Source organism: Enoplosus armatus, chromosome 10, assembly GCF_043641665.1.
Source record: "Enoplosus armatus isolate fEnoArm2 chromosome 10, fEnoArm2.hap1, whole genome shotgun sequence".
NCBI classification, from domain to species: Eukaryota; Metazoa; Chordata; class Actinopteri; order Centrarchiformes; family Enoplosidae; genus Enoplosus; species Enoplosus armatus.
In genome coordinates, this window is record NC_092189.1 from 7,089,843 (window position 1) to 7,106,999 (window position 17,157).

Here is a 17,157-nt window from a genome sequence, read left to right on the forward strand (position 1 = left end):
TATGGTCAGTTGATTTTTCTTTTCACTCAGAAACAAATACACAATATTCTTTGATATGTGACATGTCTAGACAACTTCACTTCCTCTTATGAAACCCTGTTGGGGCTATGCAGTGCAGTATGTCTGTGTGTTCACCCTGCACCTGTATCCTCTCTCATTTCACTATATGTCAATAACAGACTAAAGCTCAGAGGAAGTAAAGGGCAGAGGCCCCCTCACTGTTTCCTGCCTTTCTACCTTTTTATTTGACTAGAGACATACTTGAAGCGTATAATTCTTGAAATGCCTAGACCTGGAAATCTCGTTGATCTGAGAAAGGCAGAGACCGGTCTGGCAGTGAGTGACATTTGACGAACACAAAATGTGCTATCTTGCAAACCCAGAGGACCCACTGGCAAATGCCTTTTTTCACAGAAGCTTTAGGCGAGCTGATATTTTGTGTTTTTCTTACTCAATATTAATATTGGGTGATATATATGAACACAGAATGTACATGCACCTCATGCACTTAAAACTTAAAAGACTTAAAAAATCCACAGCTACCATAATGACCGTACTCCGTCTGATCCGTCCTTGGAATAAATTGCTAGACCCCCTTGAAACAGTGCAGCCATTGAAGTGCCCTCTTCCTTGTTATAAAACACCAGCCCAGCCAAAGCAGCGAGTATGCGCCCACCCGTATATCATGTGCCTCTCCGAAATATGTGTTTTACGTCTGACCTGGCAGACAGGGCTGACAGGGCCGATAATCAGCTTAATATTCACAGCCAGAGAGAGCACCACTAGAGCTGAGAGGGCCAGAGGCCAAACAGCACAGAGAAAAGAGGCAGATAAAACTAAAACGTGGCTGTCTCCCTTCTCCTTGCCATAGGTAGACAAACAGCTTACAGTAACAGAAGTGTTGCATCAAGTTTGCATTAAAAACAGTCAAAAAGCTTTTTATTTGTCCTGGAAGTCAGCCACAGACTGAGGATCACATGAACAGATAGGTGAACTGCCTACTTCTGAACACAGTTATACTTCTACACACAAGTGGCACTCACAAATAAACGCCAAAGCAGCAGCAGCATGTTGGCAAATATAAAGCCAGTGTAAGATCTTAAGAAACATCATTATGTACTTTCAAACTGAAGATCATGTTTACATTCATTGTTGCTTACAAAAACATACAGACACACACCCACATCATACATTCACAGTCACACTAGCATGATCTCAAATGGCCTGAAAAGGAGGTGGGTGGAGTTTCCTGTCACATCAAACTGTCAACGTTAGCGTACACGAAGGTTATATTTGCACGAGGTAAACCACCAGCCTCCAGGTCAAAATCAGACGAATGGCTAAGTCATCAAACTTCTAGTGATAGGTAAGCAAGTGACACTTAAGAGTATTGGTACAGAAACAGCCATTCACATACAGATGGTCATAAGGGAAATTCATCTGGAGTGCGGTTCCCTGGACGTTATTTTTCATTGTAGCATACAGAACCACTGACATTCTGGGAGTTGTAGTCCTTTGCAGAAACCTTTTATTTCTGCTTAATAGCTTAAGCAACAATGAAGATGAGACACATTCTGATGTACTGCAAGTTTGAAAATTAAATAAGTAAAAGGCCTGCAGATCTTAAAAGATATCGGTGAACACTGACGAGGACCCTGTGCTGCTGTAACCTTGTAATGTTTAAATTACGTTTAGCTGTTGTTTCCTGTATTGTTTCCACTGCTCTGACTTCACAACCTGATTCTTTGATCACTTGGTTGGTTATTTTTAACCGTTCAGCTTATAGAAAATGAAACATGCAGCTTGCAATAAGGGCTTCTGTCAGGCGGACAGACATGCTCAGTGCCACTAAACTCCCATCTGTGCTTGGGAATACAGACGCAGACTGAAGCCTGGGTTGGCTGAATAAACTTTCCCACCCTATACCCAACTCTGCTCAACAGTTGGCATGTCTGTCTGTGTGTGTGTGTGTGTGTGTGTGTGTGTGTGTGTGTGTGTGTGTGTGTGTGTGTGCATCTTTACAAAGCAAAGGGCCCCCTTCATTCCCTTCTGGACACTTGGTAACCTAGCTGTAGGCCTGTTTCACACCGGAACGACTAAGTGAGACCACACAAGACAACCCTTTCAGAAATCCCATACAGTAGTTGGATTCTTGAGATTCTGGGAAAATTAAACACAGAACATCAATGATATGCACAGCAAATCCCCCCCCGGGCAACCTGACAACCTCCTCATGACAGCACTAAACCAAGAGGATACAAGGGCTCAAAATATGATAACTAAAAATGGGAAGTATGAGTATGAGTAAGAGTATGAAAATAGCAAAAAGCAGCATTAACACAGATGATATACATCGTTTGGAGAAGAAAATGATGACCAGTACGTGCAGCTAGGCGTTTGTGTAATACATCTTGCCTGAGAGAAAGACAGAGAGTGAGAGAAAGTGTGTCATCTCCAGGGTCACACCACTCAATGGGATCCCCCCCCATCCTCCCCCCCAGGCTAGCTTTGTAATATATATTCATCCTCACAATAAGATGAGATCCAATCAAGAAAGGGGATCTCGAGCATTTATACACGCCCATATACATGATCATTTACAACACATTCACTAACAAACACAAACACACACCAGTAAAGTGTGTGTTCCAGCAGCAGCTGGCTGGCTGAGGTATTTGACGTGCTGATTGTCATTTCAGGGACCAGCACCGCAAAACTGTTGTCGTCTCATGATCCCCCATGATGTCATGCTCTCCTTTTAGACCAACAACAATGGCCGTCACATGAATATGTAATGGAGGGGGGACATTAGCCTGGCTCACATGACCAAACTTGACAGGTAGATGATGGTAAACAAAAAAAACCCAAATGAACATCACCAGCCTTTGAATGCCTGGGATTTTTCTTCATAGATTTGAGGTACTTTTGGCAGCCAGCAGTTTGAAACGTATTCAACTTAAAAGGACAATGTCATGATTTGTGACATCTCAAATTACCTCAACTTCTCTTTTCTTTGGCTGTTTGGTTGGTTGGCTATTCAAGGTCTTTGTCTTTGACTCTCCATTTTCTGAACTGAAAACAGAAAACCCAGCAACAGCTGCTAATGGCTGCTCATGATCATGTTGTCACAGGATAGAGCTACATTAATGCTTGTAATATGGTGTGTAATTTATCTACAAGGCCACTATAAAAGCTGTTGCAAAACTAAATTAAACTAATTAAATAAAAACTAATTCCAATAGCCATATTATAGGGATAGTACTAGGGCTCAGACCAATTGTTATTTTCATTATACTGTCAATTATTTGTTTCCAAATAACTGATTACTCATTTAGTCTACAAACTGTCAGAAAATGTCCATCACCATTTCTCAGAGCCCAAGATGAGGCCTTCACATGTCTTGTTTTGTCCAACTAACTAAGTCCAAACCCCTAAAGATATTCCATTTACATCTAGAAAGGAGCAAATCCTCACATTAGGGTGAATCTTTGCCATGTTTGCTTGAGTTATGAATCAAACAATTTACTACTGACTATGAAAATAGTTAGCAGCAATTCATTTTCGACTCATCAATGAATCAAATTATCCTCCAGCACAAGATACTACAGTGATATCACAGAGAGAAATAACCTGAAGGCTGAGTGCTGTCAGCAAACCAATCATCTAGACATCTACAATCTCTTCCATACCACATCTACTGCGTGTCTGTCGTGTTCTTGAAGATGAGTTGCTCTTTCTCAGGTTTCGTCAGTGTTTTTTCAGGGGATTTTTTCCCCCCCATAACGAACCGAGGGTCTAAGAACAGAGGGCGCAAAGCACTTTGGGACAAATGTGTGGTTGGGGACTACAGAACTAAAATGCACTTCACTAGACTAGAAATATGAGTGGAATCTTGGTGATATCATCTCATTTTGCACGGCTCAGTATTAGCAGCAGCAAAGCATCCAAAGCCTCATCATTACATCACTGCTTGTTGGTGAGGGGCTGGCATACAGATTCACAACTCAGCGAGTCTGCAACAGCAGCAGCAGCACAGTCAGATGTCTTACTCCAAGTCACTGGGTGGATGAGTAATGATCACAGAATCGAAAAAAAGGGGATCTAATGGAGAGTTGAGCATAAAAGCAAACAGCAGTGCTTAGACATTTGAGGGAAACGGAAGTAGGTGTACCTGTCATCCGCGCAAGCAGTAACAGGCCTGCCTGCCTGCCTGCAGCTACGAGAGCTGTGAAAACGGCTATAATGCTGTGTGTCTCGCCTGCTCTCATGTCCATGCTGTGCCCTGATGGCTGGATGGGTCAAGGCGGCGGTACAGGAGAGGGGGGAAAAGAAGGCACACACACACACACACACACACACACACACACACACAGAGAAATGATGAAAGAGAGTGAAAGCGGCGATGTGAGCTCGAGCCAGCTGAAGCATCACACTCGCTCCTCTCTCCTCGCGGACATCTCTGATCTCCGAGCGGCGGAAAAAACACACACACACACACACACACACACACACCGCGATCAGGTCTGAAAAATCGCTCAGCTCGCCTCGGTCCATCTCTCACCAGCGTGCACTTGCCACACAGGAACCCTCTCTCCTCACCCCACCCATCTCAGCGCGAGCTACGATGCCGATGTTAAGCTAACGGGGATCCCATTCATGTGTCAGAATAATCCGCGAAAACCGGGACGCTCGATCCGGTTCACGAGAGCCCGAATTTTTCCATCAGTCGTCAAACCCCCGTTAATTTGCTTGTGCACGGACAGATAAGTAACGGGGATGATGCACGGCGCGAGGAGGAAGAGAGAGAGAGAGTAAAAAAAAAAAAAAAAGCTCCCCGGTCTCCAGCCATCATCACCACCCAGCGCACATCACCAGCCCCGTTCGTCTTCACTGCTGCGGCTCCATCCATCGCTACATTCGCCACATACCTGTCAATTGCATGTCCGTCCGGCGATACACGAAGGCGGGCGGACGGTGTCGCGGTGTGCGACGGCGGTCCAGTGTTTGCTGATCTTTTTTTTTTTTTTCCTCGTCTTCTGTGCCGATTGATGCTCTAGTTTCGCCCAGTACCAACCCAGTGCTAATCCACCCCACACAAAGAGCAGAAAATGGCTGCAAGTGCATTCTCTTAAAGGGACAGTCACCGCCGAGTGATGGCTGATGATGATGATGGTGGTGATGATGATGAGGGGACCCCGACATGTTGAATCCATTCAGTTTGAGCTTTTATCACTGCATGTTTTTAAACTTCATTGTATGTATGTATCGAATACATCCTGCAATTCAGAACTCAAATGTATTCACATTAAAAGTGGTTTGTTTTGGGGGAGAAGTGATCGAGTGAACTTTGATCCATGGCATGAAATGTGGTGCTCACGGTGGTGGTGGTGGTGGTGGTGTATTCTTTATCTTGTTTGTTTGTTATATCAGATACGCGTTAGAGACATGCAGACAAAAACATGTAATGATGATACAGGACCAAATTAAATAATAGTCATCTCAGACCCCTGGTGGCAAGATGTCATTGCCCCACTTGTCATTTTAGTCTTTAATTAATCTTACAGTTTAAATTGTGTTATATATATTTATTTTTTTGTCAAACGTGTAAAATGAATGCATAATGCATTATGATATAATAGATGCATTGTAGACCCATAGGCTACCCACATATTCAGTTATTATCATTATTAAGCTGTTATCATTGTTGGTTAAGAGGCTGGCTACATGATGCTTTACTGGTTGGCTGCATGGATGTACTTAACACTTAAGGCCAAGTGACTGAAATGAAAGGTGCTCATTCAAAGCATAAGTAAGTCTTCCTACTACTACATCTGTGCCCATAATTCATGTGCTTTATTCGCCTTATTCATTTAGATGTGTGCAATGCTCAGGAAATATTCTTAACATATTTCTTTCTCTTGTAATGGATGTTAAGATCCACCTTTGACTTGGCACTTGTAGATATTTTGTGACAGTGTGTATGACAAAGTCTTTCTGACCTGTACTTCCATTTTTGGCCACTAGCCACAGAGCAGAACGCCTGGCTTGACCGATGGCCTGATAGCAGAAACTGATTACATGTATATGATGTTGTGACCCCACACACTTGCTACATTGGTCCCAGTAATGATTTGTTTATTATTAACATTTTTTACATTTCCACCATATCTAAACTGACATTTTTGTAGTAACAGTAAAGAACATTGTACTGTGTTTAGCCATATTTTGGCAAAACTGTGACCTTTTGAAGCATATATAGTGAGCATACAGGTGACGAGCAGGGAAGTGGGTTATGTTGCAGCTGTGGTTTGAACAGTTTCTGTTGATAATGTTTCTGTCGTGAAAACTTGTCACCATTGGAATTCATTGCAACTGACCTGATGTCAAGTTGGCTATAGTTACTGCTCTCCATAAAGAAGCAAACAACACGCTCTTTACAGCCTCCTCTCAAGTTTAGAGTGGGTGACTACTTGGCAAAAGATTGATATTTATATCTGAATTCTTACACAATACACTTTGTGGCAACTTCAGAAATCTTTTTTCATTTCTGAAAAGCAAATATATCACCTACTTTTGTTCATATCTAACACGCTGTCATTATTCTAGTGCTGAAAATATGTAGAACACCTATGAGGAAAAAACACATGGATTCATTTAATTAACAGTGAGTTGAACAACATAACCATCTCTCCTGTTTAACGTACAGAGACTTTACAGAATATTTGAAACCTTGCAGTGAGCAGCAGTAGCTGTGTGAATGGACTGCGTGAACCTTCTCAATAATAGACATACAGAGGTATGAGACAGATAAAGTGCAAAATCCAGGAATTTGAAACTCTCTTGTGTTTCGTAATCACCTTAATCAAAACAGTTGACAATAGATCAATAAATAAAATAAATATAGCTATTTCTTTAATCATCCCAGCTCTTATCTTGGTTCACAGGTCTGAGAGGGAGGCCAGCTCATGCAGGAGGAGAGCAAAGGATGGACGATCTTCTGGTTTCTGAGTGACAACCCGAAAAAGAAAAACATTATTACAAACAGTTTCGTATGTCAGCAGTTCTTCTCGTAGGTATAGGTTAAACTTCTGTGCCCACCTCCTTCCAGCACCACTCCATGAGCAGGTGCACAGCGTCTGGGGCCAGGCGTGGCTTCAGGAGCCTCAGGCCGGAGTTCAGGGACTCCACCACCTCCGCATTCGAGCGGTTCTCATAAGGAAGACGGCCCTCGTTATACACCTCCCACATGAGCACACCTGAGCGGGGGTGAACAGGGAGACTCTGATTGATATAGAGTAAACACACCTATAGTTAGAGACTGACTGTTAACCTTTTAAGTGATGAGGACAAACTAAAGTCAAGAGGACTGGCTGCTGATTCAATTATAAGCAGCTTTTATCCATTTAGCAGTATTTTAGCTACAAATGCAGTCTCCAAAACTTCTGAACCCAGAATCTTGTCCCAGGGAACTGTCCAACTGTTGCCTGTTTTGGCGATGGTCCTAACAGCATTAACTTCTTGGAGATTACTGTGAATCCACTAGATGGCATTGCAACATGAAAAGAGCTACCAATAGCTGCAGTCTTTGGCATCTTTTTCACTTGACCACCATAAATGCATGTCTGGAAATGGCTACTGTAACTCTGGTTTCCACAACACACAATCTTTTGCTTTGTGTGTTTGACATGAAATGTGTCCCCACAGCGTCCGTTGAAAATTGTATCGAATCATTGTGGTCTTGTTTAGCTTCCCGTTTAGTTCGATGTACTATAGAACACCAGACTCAATGTGCTATCAGGGAAACACAGATTATTTTGGTAGAGCTGCTGTTTTCCTGTGAAAGCTGTACTTCAACCTTAACCTCAAAGTTATGTGAATGGTTAACAAAAAGACAGAGGAAGGACGACTACAAGGACAGCAAGTCAGACACACAGACAAAAAGGCACAGAGATGGGCAGATGAACACACCGAATGCCCAGATGTCGGACTTGCTGCTGAACTTGCAGTACTTGATGACCTCTGGGGCCGACCACTTGACAGGGAACTTGGAGCACTGGGAGCTCGTGTACTGATCATCAAGCACAAATCTACAGCGCGGAGAGCGGACACACACCATTACACAGCAGTTTATATTACTAGAGTGAAGACATAATAAATGTTGAGATGAAAAAATTCCACACAATATGGTGGGCAGTAAAGAATATATAGACTGCGAAAAACATACCTGGTCATACCAAAGTCCGATACCTTCACCTCATTGTTCTTTGAAACAAGACAGTTCCTGGCAGCCTGCAGCAGAAAGACGAGCAGAGGAAGGATTAAACTATTCTAACAGAGTGGACAAGTGTATCAGAAAAAGCTTATGTCCGTTGCTTTACCAGATCTCTGTGGATGAAGTTGGAGCTCTCCAGGTAAGCCATCCCCTCACTGACATCCAGACACATCCCCAACATCATGACCTGAGACAAACAGCCCTTCCTGGCTCGCAGGTAGTCCGACAGACAGCCGTTCTCCATGAACTCAGACACCAGGCACATGGGAGAGCGCTGTGTGCACACGCCGTAGAGCTGGACTAGCTTACAATGGGACAGTCTCCTATTAAAACACACACACAAGCTGAGTGGATTTTGGTTCATTTGGATATGAGGCAACTTTATGAATGAATGGCCCTTACATCATGACTCTCGCCTCCTCTTTAAAATCCTCGTCTGACATGCACTCTTCTCTTATCATCTTCACTGCCACCTTCCTCTGCCTCCATCTCCCTTCCAGCACCAGCCCAAACTGGCCGCTGCCCAACTCCTGACCCAAGGTCAGCTCCTCAGGGTCCACTTCCCACTGATCTGTCGAGCAACAACCACTAGAGGTCAGCAAAAACAAGATTCTCAGCATTAAGTTATGATTGTTTTGAGCTCCAGTTCAGCCAGCTGACCCATTTACACAACAGTTCACCCTCTTACCTTTTGAGAGATCAGCAATGTCCTGTGAGCTGCCTCTGTCTTGAGAGACAGGGTGTCTCAGACGCGTTATCAGGCCTGTCACACAGAGAACACACAGACATATTAACGCATATTTATTTATAAAGCATCTTATTGTTAATACTATTTCGGCATGCGGAAAAGCTGCCACACTTGCCAGCAGCATTGTGTTGATGGTAATGGATGAGCTCAGGAATGGTGCCGAACAGGTACTTCTCTGCCAAGTAAAATGAGGCCTCTCCTGTTTCCGTCTGTCTGATTTGGTAATGCTTCACTCTTGGATTCTTCTCCCCATTCGACCTGAAGGCAAATAAAGAGTTGATTTTACGCAGCTAATCAAAGGGGGGCGTTTTAAGTGTGAAGTGTTCGCGGCACATTAAAACAGCGTAAACTGGGCGTGTCAAGCTATTATCAGTTATTCTGCCAGCATGATTTAAACAAAGATTCAGTCAAATGTCATCATATATATCCATCACCACATTATCTACTAATCATTAACATTTAAATACATAAGAAGGAAGTAAAATTACCCCGGTGCTTTGGTGAAGACTGACACTGTGTAGACTCCCGCCTGCCTGGAGTCACGCACCATGAATGCACCTTCTTTTCCCTGTTGAAACAACATAAAATCAAAATTAATTCAATAATATATCTGCAATACACGTTAGACATGGTTACTGATTGTTTAATCTGCAGCTAATATCAGCGTTGCCCTTGTTGTCATACATGATGGATAGCTGTTCCGCCTCCTGCTTGCAGAACCTAGCAAAGCACTTCACGGCAGGAAATTCAACATTGAAGGAAACATTGTGGTTGTGAGACATTTTTCCTGTCCCGTGTCATCTCAGATTCTCGTTGCACAGGTGCATTTGCATACATTTTGCAAAGATTTCTGTAGCTGACACAGTCACAGCACAAAGTGCGCTGCACCGTACAGGAGCAACATGCTACCTGCTAATTACCACCAGAATTATTATTTGGAGCATTTGTTTTCTGTCAAAACACAGCTGGAAGCATAAACAAATGAAAATCGAATAATCAGTGGATCCTTAAACACTGACATTGTTTTTACCTCTTTCATTAACAAGTCCTCTGCTTCCCCTCTGGTTATGTTTTTGTTGTACCATCTGTGAGAAGACAAATTAACCACAAATAAATGAATTCTACAGAGGACAGAATGGATTTGCAGATATCCGCAAGCTAACAATTACAAGCTAAACAGAGAAGAATTAAATCAAACTCACTCAAATCTCTCATAGTTGTTGCCAGATTTTACAGCTACGTACGTACTGGGTACAAAGCCTGTGTTCCTGATGAGGGGTCGGGAAAAAAAGTATTAATCATAGACTCATAATCACCCATATTTTCAGCGAAAGACTGGGATGGGCATCTTTATGTGCCTTACCCCTTGTCATCCTCTACAGACCACCAGTCAGAGTGGGAGCCGTTAACCAGGACATACTCCTGGTCTTTCTGAAGAGGCAGGTCGTCGTCTCCGTGCGGCGTGTAGTCTAGCAGAGCGATGACCATCTTCTGTCCTGCAACCTGCAGTTGCATCTGGCAGAGAAAGAAAAAAGAAAGTCATCAAAAAAAAGAACTAGACATTATTGATTATATGAATTCCAAAGCAACAAACTCTATTTTTGGGAGGAGAGCAATTACAGTGTATCGTATCACACAAAGTAGAAAAGTAAAATAAATAAGCAAGCAGTGGCTTCTTTTTTTCACTTTACATTTTCTTCAAAAAAGACACGCAACAGACAAAACAGAAAACAGATGTAAACACCCCGCAGAAAAGGACTTCAACCGAACAAACTTCTTCACAATTTGGGTCATATTAGATTGAACAATAAGAATATTCTGTTTTACAACAAATTGTCAGCTGTAGAGGAGGCCAAGCAATCACGTGATTTGAGCAATACAAGATAACAAACCGACCTGCAAAGATACAAAATCGTCGAGCATTGGTTAAAAGATATTAACAACTACAACAACAGACGTGAAAGGGAGCAGTCTCGAAAAGAATGACAGCTTCTAGCCAAAGAAGCAACAGAATGAATATAAAAAACGTTATTTTGTCTACCCCCTGTAGTTTGAACAGTACTGACTACCACATCAATGAAAATTCAACAGCACATGTTATTCATGCTTTAGAAAGAGGTACCTCTGGATCTGGGAGTTGTGGAAGTGGCTTTTTAGAAGCTGTGGAGAAATTTAAAAAAATTAAATTGCAGAATGTGTTAGACACAACCAAATGTACAAAAATGGCAGTTTAATGCTGTATTTTGTAGAACACTAAGTTATGCAACACTACCAAATTCAGATCAAGATCAAGATTCGCCCTAAACCACGATTAGATGCATGTGCACGTCAGATCACATTACTTTACATGCAACTGTTCATGTGCATATGGATGACACAATGTCACTCCAGATCAAATAAAGACATTGGGGTTAAAGCCCCTGATGTAAATATATATGAGAAGAAATAATACAAACCATAGCCCACTGGGTCGTACACGTGACAACCCGTCGCCAGCTTCTCCGTCTGTTGGCAACATCTCCATTTCCCATCCATCCAGAAGTTTGGGTGATATTTAGCCACCAAATTGTTATGTTTTGTCTCTTCAGACAGAATAAAAACAGTATGGTTTGAAATATCAAGCTTGTGGATTTGTATTATGTACAATCAAGGGATCACAATAATTAGTTTTACCTCCGTCATTGTCTGAAGCAAGACGTTTTGAAAGTGCTTACCCTCTTTGAGCGCTCTGACCCATCTCTGACGACAATCATTGTCTGGGGCAAAAATGTAGAGGTAATGGCTGTCATGGAAAACCTGTGGAGACATTTGCACTTGAGAAAATCCTACGTTCGATCTTGTGTTATGACATACTTATACTATATGCTTAATTATACAGTATACGGGCTGTATATAACACTACAGGTAGTTGTTTATTTTTAAGTGTGTTTTCTTAGTTGTGTAGTTAGTAAGTTATGAACCTCACCTGAAAAGGGTACTTATAGTTGCATGGTATGGGGACATCACCACACACGATCTCCACACACTTGATTCTGGACAGCTCGATGCAACCTTTCGTCATAGGCTTTTTCTGAAAGAAAATTATCTTTACTATACACACCGTGGATATGATTGAAATTATAGTTAGTTTCCCAGGAAGCCAAATGTACAGACAAAGATTGTATCGTATACAAGATTGTATAATTTCAAATTTAGATCCAGTGTATTCAATGATTAAGTGCATGCTTACCCCGGGACGGCGTTCCGAATACTTCAGGTCTTGGGTGTCCAATACAAAAAACCTCTCCTTGTAGTTGCATGGTGATGTTCTTTTCTTTTGTTGAGATTTTTTAATCATAGTTGCCTTCAAAATCACCCTGGGGAACATGGTAACGGCAAAGAGAAACACTATGAGAAACACGGCTGGGTTTTGGCTTACAGGGAGATACTGAGTACCTCAGAGTGATAGAAAAAACCTGATAGAAGCCGTGGAGCTTCCGGCATTAAGTTGTTGCACTCGGTAAACCACATCCTTACGGCATGAAATGGGGTGTGCTAGCAAACACCCACCCGTGCACACATACACAGTCACACATGTACTTTCACTGACTATGGTGCAATAAGTCAGTGTGTCGAGCGTGCAGTGTAGTAGGAGGGTGAATCTTTAATTTCTGCACTTTTGAACATTTTCCACCAACATATGCACCTTGAAGATAATAATGTATTCTGATAATGACGCAACGTTTTGGTAAAAATATAAAGTTTTGGACAGAGGTGTTTGAGAGCGTAAACCAAATGTCACTATCAAAACAACACCTATTGAACTTACTTGAAAAACTTGTCTTAACACTTAACTGTGTATTAAAACTGAGGTTGGGCAATGCAAGGAAACTTCTGCATTTGTTGCGGCATAATGACGATTTTGGAGGGGTGTTTTGAGTTATGTAACTTTGTCTTGACTGTATTTTATGATTTACCTTGTTGTTTCTTTGATCGTGGCCCACTGTCATCATATCTGTCATCTCATCTCTGTCTACAGTGCTTGAGAGATGGTTTCAGTTTTCTTGTCTATTTTAATCTCTCACTCTCACTTGTGCTTGGGTTGTTTGGGCCGTGTTAGAAAAACAATGTTGATTATAGCTTCAAGCAACAATAGAGGAGAATCTTGGAAAGATTTAAAAACTGAAACAATTCATCCCCAGAAAACATGACCGATTTAGATGGATTCTACAGCACCACCATCAGGAAAATTTTGTTCATATTAGAATGTTGGATGAGGACTTCCATCTGGTCTCGCTGAACTTTCACTGACGGTAAGGCACTTTTTTTGTCACAAGGAATAGGTGGAACATGAGGATAGCTGCGGATAAAAAACATGTTTACATTTAGGGGTTAAAATATTTCTATTCAATATTTCTATTTTTCTTCTATTATTTGCTTTGAAATGTTGAACTGGGCAAAAGTTTTATCTCACATACACTCATTGAGTTCTATTATGGAATTAGTACAAAATAGAAGATTTTCTGTAGATTGGAAAATGTAAATTGATCTTGTTCAATTTGAGCATTTAAACAAGAGAAGAGATTGTGGTCTGAAAGGTGTATATATATATGTGAGTGTGTGTGTGTGTGTGTGTGTGTGTGTGTGTGTAGTCTTAACATTCCAGTAGAGCAATCACAACATAACGCTGAAAGATAAATACCAGGTGAAACAGACCAAAAATAACTAAGTGTACACATTATAATGATGTATATAGTGACAAATAAAAATAATTTATAAAACTGTATCCACAAAAGATCAGTTTTCAAATCAAATAGAAGAATAACTTGTCTAGAATTTTTTTTTTGAAATCCTCAACAAACTATTAAAATGTGTAAAGTTTTAATTTTGTTTTGAAGATTTGACAGAATTAGAATGACAGACTTTATGAAGTGATGTCCACTAGACTGAAGTGTCTGAAACAGTCTGCAGTGCTGGACCTACATGTTAGTGGAGTTTTTAAAGTTGTATCACATATGACTGACTTTTTAAAAAAAAAAAGGAATAACATTATTCTATAAATCATTGAAAATGGCTTTACTCTCTCTTAATACACATTTTTAACAAAATGGATTTTCTTAATGACATTTTGTAATATAAAATGTCCATTAACACAGCTAATTTCTGTATTTCAAAAATTTTCATCATTATTTTATTGTGAATTTACTTATTTTATACAATGTGGTGTAATTGTTTACCTCAGGCAACTGCTTTAATGTACGTCCATTGTCTTCTATTTTCCTAACTCTGGAAATGACTTTGTGCTTCCTGCTGGAAAAGTGCTCTATAAATAAACTATTATTATTATTATTATTATTATTATTATTATTATTATTATTATTCTCATTCACTCAGTCATTTAGCTAGAACAATCTTTGGTGTAGCCTGATGGTATAACAATGACAACAAAGGTGGTTTAAAATATGTGTAACATATGTTACAAGTTAACGTTACTGTAAGTTAGCAGTGCACTTTTTATTATTATAGAGGTCAGAAATCCCCACGCTACAAATTAAACCGCAAACAACCCTAACCTTGATATCATGAAACAGCATTCACAAACCATTTATCATACTTCGAAAAATTACGACCAATCAGGGTTTAGTTGTTCGTCAGGCACGGTCCAATCCGCACGTCCAAAAAATTGTCACGAGCGCAGTTCAGCCAATGGAATTGAGAGAGAACGTTCAGTCATAATGTCATTATATGGAAGGGGCTAAGCTAGTCATGAGCTAATTGTCCGATTAGATACCTCTGTTACATTTCATATCGGAAGTCTACATTCAGCAACCGAGGAGTCATTTAAGAGGTGTGTAGAAGTATCATCGTTGTCTTTTCATTCACGGATTTTGTCACGTAGTTTTTGTAACTAGCTAGCAGAGGCTAACGTTAGCAGCAATACCGCTAGCTAGCCACATAGCTAGTTAGCTACGTTTGTCTCTAAAACGTTGTGGTCCTGCTAACGCATACGACTGGTTGTAGACTGTAGAGTTACATGTTTAACAACGCAAATAAATATTTAAGATTATAACGTCATATGATAACGTATCTGCTCATCAACTATTTGGACAAGCAGCCGCAAACGTAACTAGCGTCGCTCGCTTCTTATGTTAGCCCTCACCTGTACTGACAACTGGCAGGCTAACTTTGTTCTTGAAAAGTTTGCTATGTGGGCGAGATATTTTCGCTGCTGCGAATTGAAACAAACAAACAAACAAACAAACAAATGTTGCCTCGATTGTCGACAAAAGAACTGAGATACAAGTTATTTCCAGAGGTGGAAACAAAAAAAACGTGAACATAATTACTGCATTTAAAGGCGAACGTATAGTTTTATGGTAACGTTACTGGTGCATTAGCTGAATAACATTTTCTATCTGTGATTTAACTCCTCAACATTTAAGTGAAACATTTTGTGAGAGCTGCAGTAACAGGTTAGATCGCAGATTCATATTTATTTCTAACGAAACATATGAAAAGCTCATGAAACGCATCTCCTCACTGTAAATTAAAATACTGATATACTAATACTACTAATTACAATTAGCAGTCCTTAAAGTTAAGACAATTCAAACCCCTGGACTGGCCACAACAATAAATTCCATGTTTACTTACACATTACTGCATTAAAACATTTTTCAATGCTCTGAAAATCATCATTCTTTGTAATGAGTACTCATTACAAACATACTAACTTTCACTATGCATGTTACTGTTAAAATTGTACAGAGGAAACCTTACATGGCATTTCAGCTCACAACTGGTGTACAAAATGTAACTTGTTTCCTATTTTTGTTATTGTTTTAGGTTAGCATCATGGGTGAACCTCAGCAGGTTAGTGCCCTGCCTCCTCCACCTATGCAGTACATCAAAGAGTACACAGATGAAAACATCCGCAAGGGTCTGGCTCCTAAGCCACCTCCACCCATCAGAGACAGTTACATGATGTTTGGCAACCAGTTCCAGTGTGATGACCTCATCATCCGGCCTCTGGAGAGCCAAGGCATCGAGAGGCTCCATCCTATGCAGTTTGACCACAAACGGGAGCTTAAGAAGCTCAACATGTCCATCCTTGTGAACTTTCTGGACCTGCTGGACATCCTTATCAAGAGCCCTGGCAGTATTAAGCGTGAAGAGAAGCTGGAGGACATAAAGCTTCTGTTTGTTCATTTGCACCACCTGATAAATGAATACAGGCCACACCAAGCCAGGGAGACACTGAGGGTGATGATGGAGGTGCAGAAGAGACAGAGGCTAGAGACAGCTGAGAGGTTCCAGAAACATCTGGAAAGGGTGGTGGAGATGATCCAGGGGTGCCTTGCCTCCTTACCTGATGACTTGCCACAGATGGAGGGTGCGGATGGTACTGGTGATGGGACAAGGAGTGTGTCTGCAGCAGCTAGTGTTGGTTGTTCCTCTGGGCAGGCCCCCAGGCTGAAAACTGAACCAATGGATGTAGAGGAAGCAGGTGCCAGCTGTATGGCAGCAGGTCACCAGGACAAAAGCATCCCTACCTCAAAAAGGGACAAAATATGGGACAAGGATGCTGCCATGTGCAGTATTATCGATGAAATTGCTTAATTTTCCTGTTGAGTAGTTGTGATTCTTTTTTGTACACCTAATCTGTGTTTGCTTTTTGTATGCTGTACTTGGAGTAAACATGAAAAAGTTTGTTTTCACTGGGCTTGAAATCCTATCTGGAGTCGAATGGTGTTTTATTTAAAAGCTATCCTGTAGAAATTAGTAACAGTTTCTGTGAAGATATTTGAACAATGTAAATATTACACAGGTCAACTGGGCTGGCAACTTTTTGCAGCAAAACAATAAATACATTTTCAATTGGAGTAGGAGTGCAATTCTGTCACAATAGCACAGTAGTGTTCATTAAACCTGTCAATGTTGTAACGGAAACTGCATCAAATCACAAAGAGAATCTCAAGTATTTTAATCCATTAAATGTGTTAACATGCGTTATGTCACAAAGTATTTAAGTCCTGTCACTGAGACATGCACACTGTCTAATCTACTGAGAGTGGTCATGGAAAGGTCAGTATGCATAGACTGTTGTTAGTTACATAGTCACTCCTCCCTCCCTCAAGCCCTTTCACCTTAGGTGTTT

General features: G+C 41.0%; 2 protein-coding genes across 3 annotated transcripts; one reads left to right on the plus strand and one right to left on the minus strand.

Moving 5' to 3' along the window:
* Positions 1–6,124: 6,124 nt before the first annotated feature.
* itk (IL2 inducible T cell kinase) lies at positions 6,125–12,387 on the minus strand. The gene is made up of 17 exons (XM_070912972.1): positions 12,250–12,387; positions 11,986–12,090; positions 11,735–11,816; positions 11,477–11,602; positions 11,143–11,180; positions 10,384–10,535; positions 10,223–10,288; positions 10,051–10,105; positions 9,509–9,588; positions 9,136–9,278; positions 8,961–9,035; positions 8,675–8,843; positions 8,379–8,595; positions 8,225–8,289; positions 7,969–8,087; positions 7,099–7,256; positions 6,125–7,004 (listed from the first exon to the last, which is right to left on the minus strand). The coding sequence occupies exons 1-17, from the start codon at positions 12,385–12,387 to the stop codon at positions 6,939–6,941; spliced, it is 1,854 nt and encodes a 617-aa protein (XP_070769073.1). The 3' UTR covers positions 6,125–6,938.
* Positions 12,388–14,737: 2,350 nt separating this feature from the next.
* Positions 14,738–16,836, plus strand: med7 (mediator complex subunit 7). Of its 2 annotated transcripts, XM_070913587.1 has the most exons (3): positions 14,738–14,847; positions 15,846–16,394; positions 16,464–16,836. In XM_070913587.1, exons 2-3 carry the CDS (start codon positions 15,855–15,857, stop codon positions 16,617–16,619), a joined length of 696 nt encoding a protein of 231 aa, XP_070769688.1. In that variant the 5' UTR covers positions 14,738–14,847; positions 15,846–15,854; the 3' UTR covers positions 16,620–16,836. The 2 variants fall into 2 exon arrangements, with proteins under 2 accessions (XP_070769688.1, XP_070769686.1); XM_070913585.1 differs by having other exon boundaries at positions 15,846–16,836.
* Positions 16,837–17,157: the final 321 nt, after the last annotated feature.